The following is a 7,610-nucleotide window of genomic DNA, read 5'->3' as shown; positions in this document are numbered from 1 at the left end:
CACGTTCTCCACGAATACGACGAGCCAGTTGGATGTCCTTGGGCATGATGGTGACACGCTTGGCGTGAATGGCACACAAGTTGGTGTCTTCGAAGAGTCCAACGAGGTAAGCCTCAGAGGCCTCCTGGAGAGCCATGACGGCTGAGCTTTGGAAACGGAGATCGGTCTTGAAGTCCTGAGCGATTTCACGAACAAGTCGCTGGAAGGGCAACTTGCGGATCAAGAGCTCAGTCGACTTCTGGTAACGACGGATCTCACGGAGAGCCACGGTACCGGGCCTGTAACGATGGGGCTTCTTGACTCCACCGGTGGCTGGTGCGGACTTACGAGCAGCCTTGGTGGCGAGCTGCTTACGAGGAGTCTTTTCCTCCAGTGGATTTACGCGCGGTTTGCTTCGTACGAGCCATGATAACGAACTTCGAAGTCTAGTTTCGACAATGAAGGTTTCTCGAGGTGCCGTCGAGCCTTTATGGTCTGGAGCATGGGAGAGAGGAGCGTTGGGGGAGGAGTTTCACAACGAACAATCTATGAGCCCCGAAATATGTAATCGGAAAGAATAATTTAGGCTCATGAAGAAAGTTGGTAACTTCTCTCTCAATATGAGGAGATCGCATTCGATAGGTTCAGAAATGATGTCAAGCTCCTCTAATATTGTTCTAGAAATACGAATTCACGGAATTGGCGCGCTCACGCCGGTGGCGGGTGAAAGGAGAGCACCATTCTCCTCTCCCCTCGGAACCCATGTTAGCGATCGACGGTGCCCTCCGGGCGTATATAAACGACTCCATTTTGAAGCCGAGCATTCAGATTCTGTTATCCGAGGAAACATGTCTGGACGCGGCAAGGGAGGAAAAGGTCTTGGAAAGGGCGGCGCCAAGCGTCATCGTAAAGTTTTGCGTGACAACATCCAGGGTATCACCAAGCCCGCCATCCGTCGTCTGGCTCGTCGTGGTGGAGTCAAGCGTATCTCTGGTCTGATCTACGAGGAGACCCGAGGTGTCCTCAAGGTCTTCTTGGAGAACGTCATCCGTGACGCTGTCACCTACACCGAGCACGCCAAGAGGAAGACCGTCACCGCCATGGACGTCGTCTATGCTCTCAAGAGACAAGGACGTACCCTCTACGGTTTCGGAGGTTAAATCTCTCCCCATCGGCCTTGCGGTCGCAAAAAAACGGCCCTTTTCAGGGCCACCAAACTTAAGAAGCTCACTATCCTCTCGCGAAGTCATTCCTTCCGGGAAACTTCCTATGAGATTTTGCGATCCGATGAGAGATCCGATCCGCGACAGGAGTCAAGGAAATCTGCAAGGAGTGGACCATATCGCTCATTCATGGGGCCTTCAGCTCGACGCGGCCGCTCATATCTACTAACCACGATTCATGGAACTTGATCGATGATTTCTTCTTTGATGTGATCCTTGGCATCCAGTGCCCCGAATGGCTAACATGGATCCGGTCGGAGCATTCGTTTGATTCCAAAGGCCTATTCCTATGAATGTTTTTGAACATCTAAGTCCTTCAGTGAATAATAATAATCATCATGGCTAGGGATGTGAATTTTTCGCGGAGAATTTCCGCCAAATTCGCGGCCTTCATTGAAACTCTATGGGGAGTAGCCGGGAATTTCCGCGAAAATTCGCGGAAAAATCGCGGTTTGCGAAAAATTTACATCCCTAATCATGGCTCCCTAGCGTCCCGAAAACTCCAGCATACTTTCGCGGACTGGTTGCGTCCGTCGATTCACCGTGGCATCGAGAATTGCTGACTTGAAATCTGCGATTTCCGCCACACAATCGAGCGACTCATTTGCTGATATTGATCAATGTCGAATCGCAGACGGATCAAAACTCCGAGGGCACGTGCGATTTCTTGCCAGTAAGCTGAAACCTCTGCTGTTAACGTTTTCCGTCTTCGGATAGTTTCGCGATATCATTAATTCATGAAGCATCTACCCAAGTATCCCAGGATGACTTTGATCAGGACAACAGGTCGCCATCGGTACACATTGATCGATACGTAAGGTGGATGTGTAATCGCGCGTAAGGCGTAATCGATGGATGTCGCGGATTCTGCGGGAGACATCGGCAGCCAAAATCCTGCGGACGGATATCATGCGATTGAATGGAACAGATAAGCTGAGTATTGATCTCGTAGATTCTGGTGGCCCTTAAAAGGGCCGTTTTTTTTCCGCTTCCGATGGTGAGACTTAGGCGGCGGCCTTGTCGGTCTTCTTGGGGAGAAGAACAGCCTGGATGTTGGGAAGGACACCTCCCTGGGCGATGGTAACACCAGAGAGAAGCTTGTTCAATTCTTCGTCGTTACGGATGGCCAACTGAAGATGACGGGGGATGATTCTGGTCTTCTTGTTGTCACGAGCGGCGTTTCCTGCCAACTCAAGAACTTCAGCAGCCAGGTACTCGAGGACGGCAGCGAGGTACACGGGGGCACCAGCTCCGACACGCTCGGCGTAATTTCCCTTACGGAGAAGACGGTGGATACGACCAACGGGGAACTGAAGCCCCGCACGAGAAGACCTGGTCTTGGCCTTCGACTTGGCCTTTCCTCCCTTACCGCGTCCAGACATGTTTACAAAATCGTTTTCGAAAAAGCAACGAATGCTCTCACGGGGTGATCCTCGCTTTATATACGACGCCGCACAGGCGGCGCCGACCATTGCCCTCTCTCAGGGCGAGCGGAGTTGGCGCTGTTTTCGCCCGGCTCAAATCGCTTAAATACAAGATGCGCGCTCTAAACACTCAACCTCGTTTGAGCCCGAGCTGAACGATGCCGCCTGCAGCGAGTGGAAAGGCTGTGAAGAAGGCCGGGAAGGCCCAGAAGAACGTCCGCGCGACCGACAAGAAGAAGAAGAAGCGCAGGAGGAAGGAATCCTTCTCTATCTACATCTACAAAGTCTTGAAACAAGTTCACCCCGACACTGGTATCTCATCGAAAGCCATGTCGATCATGAACTCGTTCGTCAACGACATCTTCGAGCGTATCGCCGCTGAAGCCTCTCGTCTATCCCACTACAACAAGAGGTCGACCATCACCTCCCGGGAAGTGCAGACCGCTGTGAGGCTCCTTCTCCCCGGAGAGTTGGCCAAGCACGCCGTCTCTGAAGGAACCAAGGCTGTCACGAAATACACCTCCTCCAAGTAAACGATTTCAATCGTTCCTCCCAAAAAAAACGGCCCTTCTCAGGGCCACCAAAATACACGAGATGAGCTACCCCAGTGGCCTGAGGGGTTTTCAGAGATCTCATGATTATTCACAGAAAGACCACTATTTCGCCGGATTCCCCGGGGCTTTCGTCCCTCCTAGTCTCGACAGTCCTTGGAAGAATGGGAGACGGGCTCCCTCAGATCCGGTGCGAGAGTATGCTTGATAGTGTACAAGACAGGGCAATTGGAGTACAAGAGTATGTGCCTTGTGAGGGCGAAGGGACTGAGCCCAAAAATTATATTTCCCTTCTCCAAGTAATGTCCAAAAGTGACGTGCTTCCTGCTCCTACACACCATATATCCCCATCGATTCTCAAGCATTTCTGGCAGTCCCCCGCTTGCTCTTCCTTGTCTTGGGTCGGTACAAATAATTCCCGAAGCGGTATCTCCTTGTTGTCTGTTTAGGTTGCGCTTCCGGCGGGTCTTCCAAATCTCCTTCGTTCATTGGCTGCCGTCTGTGATGTTTCTGCATCACGTTCCGGAAGCCGGGGGACAAATACGTGAAGAGCTCGATCTGGTCTTTGCTTTCCTGTTCAGATCAGAAGAAGCATTCTAGCGACCTAATCCCATGATCAGTCAGACGGAATTCCCCTTTCGAGTTTGATGGTTACCTTTTGTTCGCTCAATTTGAGGTATTCGTCGCCGAAATCTTTATCAGGTGGTATCGGGGAGCAGACGCCGCTATTCTGCACTTGGCAGAGGCTGTCGATGCCTTGGCACGGAAGAGTGACTTGACCTCTCTCGATCTGGCTCCAACTGATACCAGCGAAGAAGTCGTGATTCAAGTACTCGCTGAACGACTTTGAGCACAGGCGCACTGTAAGAATTGGACAGTTGCCCTCTCAACGATATCTGGAACCATGCTCGAAAATAGGACGATTCTATGATCCTCAACCTGAATCCAGGTCTGAAGACTCACTCGAAACCTTCTTCGTCATTAATTGAGTGATGAAGTCCCTCAGCACCGAGCTTGGTCTGATATCGTTGAGCTCAAGTTGATATTTGCACTCGATGATTTTCCTCTTCAAGTCCTCGTCGTCCTTCTCGTTCCGGAAGGGGAGTTTGCCGAAGAAACATTGGTAGGTAGTGACACCGACAGCCCACCTTGGGAGCGAGATTAGAATGTTTGGGTGAACGTAGAAATAGAGCATCGTTCGCGAACGTGAGAAATAATAAGGACTGGGCCCTGAAGTGACCTGATCATCCTTCGAATTCTAGAGAGATGACGCGACCACACTTCGGTCAGTGGGACGCGTTTATCTCGACTGATCGCAGTCCGATCGCGGCCGGATATCACCGCGCCGTGGGAACTCACCAGTCCAGAGCTCGTCCGTAGTATTGAACTTTGATGACTTCGGGGGGGAAATAGGGGAGCGTGCCGGCGGATTCCCTATCGTTGAACTCGCAGTATGTCCGTGCGTTGTACGTGTTCAATTTCTTCTGGGTGAAACATCCAATACCGATCTTGATGGTATCGAAATCTATGAGCTTCACGACGCAGCCGGGCATCACCATCATGTTCGAAGGCTGGAACGGGGAGAAGGGCGACGATGCCAACTGGACCTTCGATCGACTTCCGGGGACGAGGCCATGCAGAGACTTGGGGGAAAGCTCACCGACCTTTATATCCCGATGTATGAAGCCCTTGAGATGCATATGATTCAGAGCGAGGCCCACTTGGGCCATTATCAGTCGGACCTGCTCTTCTTTGAGTCCCTTCTGCCGTTTGACAGCACGACTCAAGTCGACCCCTCGTATATACTCTTGAACGGTTACGAACGCCTGACTCGATAAGAAGGTACTGAAGTACCTATCGGTGGAACGTAATCGAAACGGGTGATTAAGATCGAGGAAGTCGAAAAATCGGATGGGATGATTCGGTAAGAATCGCAATCCGGAGTCCGGCTGGCTCACCTGGCGATGAACGGATGCCTGCTGCAGCTACCGACAACTTTGTCTACACAAGCGTGCTTGGCCACTTCGAACATTGCTCTAGGTACGAGCTTCACGGTGCAGAAAACGCCACGCCTCAAATCAGTTTCGCTCCCGTATCTTGCTTTGTAAACAGCGCCGAAACCCCCCGCGCCTATTGGGGAGGATCGGATTGTGAGCGTGGAGATAAAAGGAACGATGGAAGAATGCGGGAGACCGCGACCATGTCTGCTGTGCGAGCATCGGAAATTCCATTCACCTAGTATGCGCGAGACACTGAAATCCTTGATGCTCGGAATGGAGTCCGCGAGCGATGTGTCGTGTTCCTGTCTCTCGATAATTGGCGTGAGAGTCTCGGCTACCATAGTCCATTTCGTTGCTTTCAGTCCAGCGTAGTGCTCGAGTTTTGAAGAGAGATCCGCCAGTAGGATCATCATCCGCTTAAGTTGTCTTGCCAGGTACTGGGGAAGATTTGCCAACTCAAGCCGACCGCGAACGAGACTCCGACCAGAGACTCCGATATTGCTGATTCGTTCGCCATTCTGACAAGTCCCCGAACGGAATAAAACTTTCAGGCCGAAAATTCATACCTGAGCTGCGGATGGACTCTCAACATCCAGGAAATCTACAAGGGCATACATGTTCTCGAGGTTTTCCCGCACGTGCTCAAACGTGACAGATTTTTTCTTCAGCTTCAAATATACTTCGAACAATGTCAGGCAGGAAACCTCCATCGCCCAGTGATGTCTGGGGGATCGATGCAGGCGAACTTTACGGCTGTCTCTTAGGAACGTTTCGATGTTCACGATTGTATTCTCGACTGTCCTGCAGAGGAAGACGCATCAAAATGTTCAGCGGAGGGAGAACGAAATTGCTCGGACTGGCTCTGGAGGCATTCCCAGCTGAATCTCCCACCAAGACACTCCATAAAGCATGAATGCCCCACTTACTTTGGATTACTTCTGAACAGCTTCTTGAGAGCTCTCCTCCGATTACCTAGTGCCTTGATCTCTGTGCGGGGAACGACATTGTGGATTGAAGATAGGTCGGGAGATTATTAGCATATCGAGCTCCTCTCATAGAAATAGTCATACCGTCTCTTGTTGACTGGCGCTTGGACTTTATATTTGCTGATTTCTTAGGCGTCTTCGGTATGGAAATCATTTTCCTCTCTTCCAGATGGGGGTCGAACAGATTAATTATTTCGAGGAATGAGGGGAGAAGGGGTTTTTCTATCGTTATACTACCTAAAGTGTGCATGCACAGTGATTCTGTTGCTCTATCTGACGGAGCATATCGGTTGCTCGACCCACAGAGCCAAGAGATCGTCAGAGCAGGGCTCATCAGCACCGATTAGATTGAAAACTTTCGCTTTCGCGTCGCGTATCGCAGATCTGACTTTTGTGCCGCAGAATCGATAATTTCCATCCAACGGGGGGGAATCATATTAGGTCATTTGCGACGCGTTGCATCCGGAACAATTATGTGAAAACTCGCAATCCGATCTCATGAAACACCCCGAGTCTAAGGCGAGACTTCCCTGATATCGCTCATGCTGATCGTGGGTCTTCTAGTCATTATGAATTCGGGACGTTGCGAGAATCGCAGAGATCACCCACCTTGGAACATCGACACCGATGGGTGTTTCGAGACTGCTCGGATGTCCTTCGATTCAATTCGGATGTCTCTGCTGCTTTCCGATGTCTTGTCCTCTGTTTCAACTGAATGGGGCATACTTGTTTGTATTTATCCTGACTAGCCGCCATGGCTCACTTTGTTTTCGCGGAACTTAAAATCTTCCATCACCGAAAATTTCTAGTAATTCATTGATAGGAACAAGAATACGTGCCCCCCACGGGAGTATTCGTGTTCACTAAGATCCACAGAGAAAATTTTGAATTATTCCTCTTCCGTATTCACATTGGTTCCAAAGAATACGTCCATCTCTGTTCATGAGGCGAAGGTTCAAACGTAGGCCGAAACCATATACTCTACCTATCCGGTCCTTTTCCTCCCTGTACACGATCCCGTGGGCAGGATGCTGATCGGTTGGACTCGAACGGAGCCCTCCTCTCCCGTAGTTGAAACGCATGCCGGGGTATCTACCGACATAGTTTGCGGGGTCGAATAGCATCCTCATTTGACTGGAAGATTCCGTTGACGAGCTGGCCGGGAACCAACCACTCGGAACTGGGTTCAAAACTTGGACGCTTGGATTCCCTGAGTTTTCGGGTAAGCATGGTTCGATTCGAGCATCGCTCGCCTTCGGCTCGGAGCTTGTCCAGGACTGATCGTCTCGTTTTCGAGGTTCCATCCTGTCTCAAAAATGACAGCCCGATGGATTCAAAACTTTCGATGCATGAAGTCTCTCGATCATATGTCGAGACCCGCGGTAGGAACAGTTTGGGGTCGCTCAAGTTTCGGAGCCCAATAATGAGCGGAGTTCCGAGATGAATT

At 50.7% G+C, this 7,610-nt stretch overlaps 4 protein-coding genes and 1 pseudogene across 4 annotated transcripts; 2 read left to right on the top strand and 3 right to left on the bottom strand.

Moving 5' to 3' along the window:
- Window positions 1–4: 4 nt before the first annotated feature.
- LOC108863661 (histone H3-like) lies at window positions 5–407 on the bottom strand (annotated as a pseudogene).
- Window positions 408–815: 408 nt separating this feature from the next.
- LOC100902226 (histone H4) lies at window positions 816–1,139 on the top strand. Its single transcript, XM_003746238.2, has one exon. The coding sequence runs from the start codon at window positions 828–830 to the stop codon at window positions 1,137–1,139; it is 312 nt and encodes a 103-aa protein (XP_003746286.1). The 5' UTR covers window positions 816–827.
- Window positions 1,140–2,206: 1,067 nt separating this feature from the next.
- LOC100901789 (histone H2A) lies at window positions 2,207–2,584 on the bottom strand. Its single transcript, XM_018640611.1, has one exon. It carries the CDS (start codon window positions 2,582–2,584, stop codon window positions 2,207–2,209), a length of 378 nt encoding a protein of 125 aa, XP_018496127.1.
- Window positions 2,585–2,784: 200 nt separating this feature from the next.
- LOC100902080 (histone H2B) lies at window positions 2,785–3,159 on the top strand. Its single transcript, XM_003746237.1, has one exon. The coding sequence runs from the start codon at window positions 2,785–2,787 to the stop codon at window positions 3,157–3,159; it is 375 nt and encodes a 124-aa protein (XP_003746285.1).
- Window positions 3,160–3,534: 375 nt separating this feature from the next.
- Window positions 3,535–6,887, bottom strand: LOC100904526 (microtubule-associated serine/threonine-protein kinase 2-like). The gene is made up of 10 exons (XM_003746254.1): window positions 6,773–6,887; window positions 6,104–6,164; window positions 5,744–5,978; window positions 5,413–5,614; window positions 5,136–5,307; window positions 4,842–5,031; window positions 4,537–4,748; window positions 4,141–4,325; window positions 3,833–4,038; window positions 3,535–3,750 (listed from the first exon to the last, which is right to left on the bottom strand). The coding sequence occupies exons 1-10, from the start codon at window positions 6,885–6,887 to the stop codon at window positions 3,535–3,537; spliced, it is 1,794 nt and encodes a 597-aa protein (XP_003746302.1).
- Between the last annotated feature and the right edge of the window lie 723 nt (window positions 6,888–7,610).

Source organism: Galendromus occidentalis, unplaced genomic scaffold (genome assembly GCF_000255335.2).
Source record: "Galendromus occidentalis unplaced genomic scaffold, Mocc_1.1 scf7180000077492, whole genome shotgun sequence".
Taxonomy (NCBI): Eukaryota; Metazoa; Arthropoda; class Arachnida; order Mesostigmata; family Phytoseiidae; genus Galendromus; species Galendromus occidentalis.
This window is presented reverse-complemented; position numbering and strand designations above follow the sequence as displayed.

Bases quoted from the DNA above. Each gene is read 5' to 3' on its own strand.
- LOC100902226 (XM_003746238.2), top strand. From the start codon at position 828: ATGTCTGGACGCGGCAAGGGAGGAAAAGGTCTTGGAAAGGGCGGCGCC.
- LOC100901789 (XM_018640611.1), bottom strand. From the start codon at position 2,584: ATGTCTGGACGCGGTAAGGGAGGAAAGGCCAAGTCGAAGGCCAAGACC.
- LOC100902080 (XM_003746237.1), top strand. From the start codon at position 2,785: ATGCCGCCTGCAGCGAGTGGAAAGGCTGTGAAGAAGGCCGGGAAGGCC.
- LOC100904526 (XM_003746254.1), bottom strand. From the start codon at position 6,887: ATGCCCCATTCAGTTGAAACAGAGGACAAGACATCGGAAAGCAGCAGA. The intron at 5,615-5,743 runs GTATGAATTTTC...AATCTTCCCCAG, and splicing joins AGAGTCCATCCGCAGCTCAG to TACCTGGCAAGACAACTTAA. The intron at 4,749-4,841 runs GTCGGTGAGCTT...TCCCCGTTCCAG, and splicing joins TCATACATCGGGATATAAAG to CCTTCGAACATGATGGTGAT.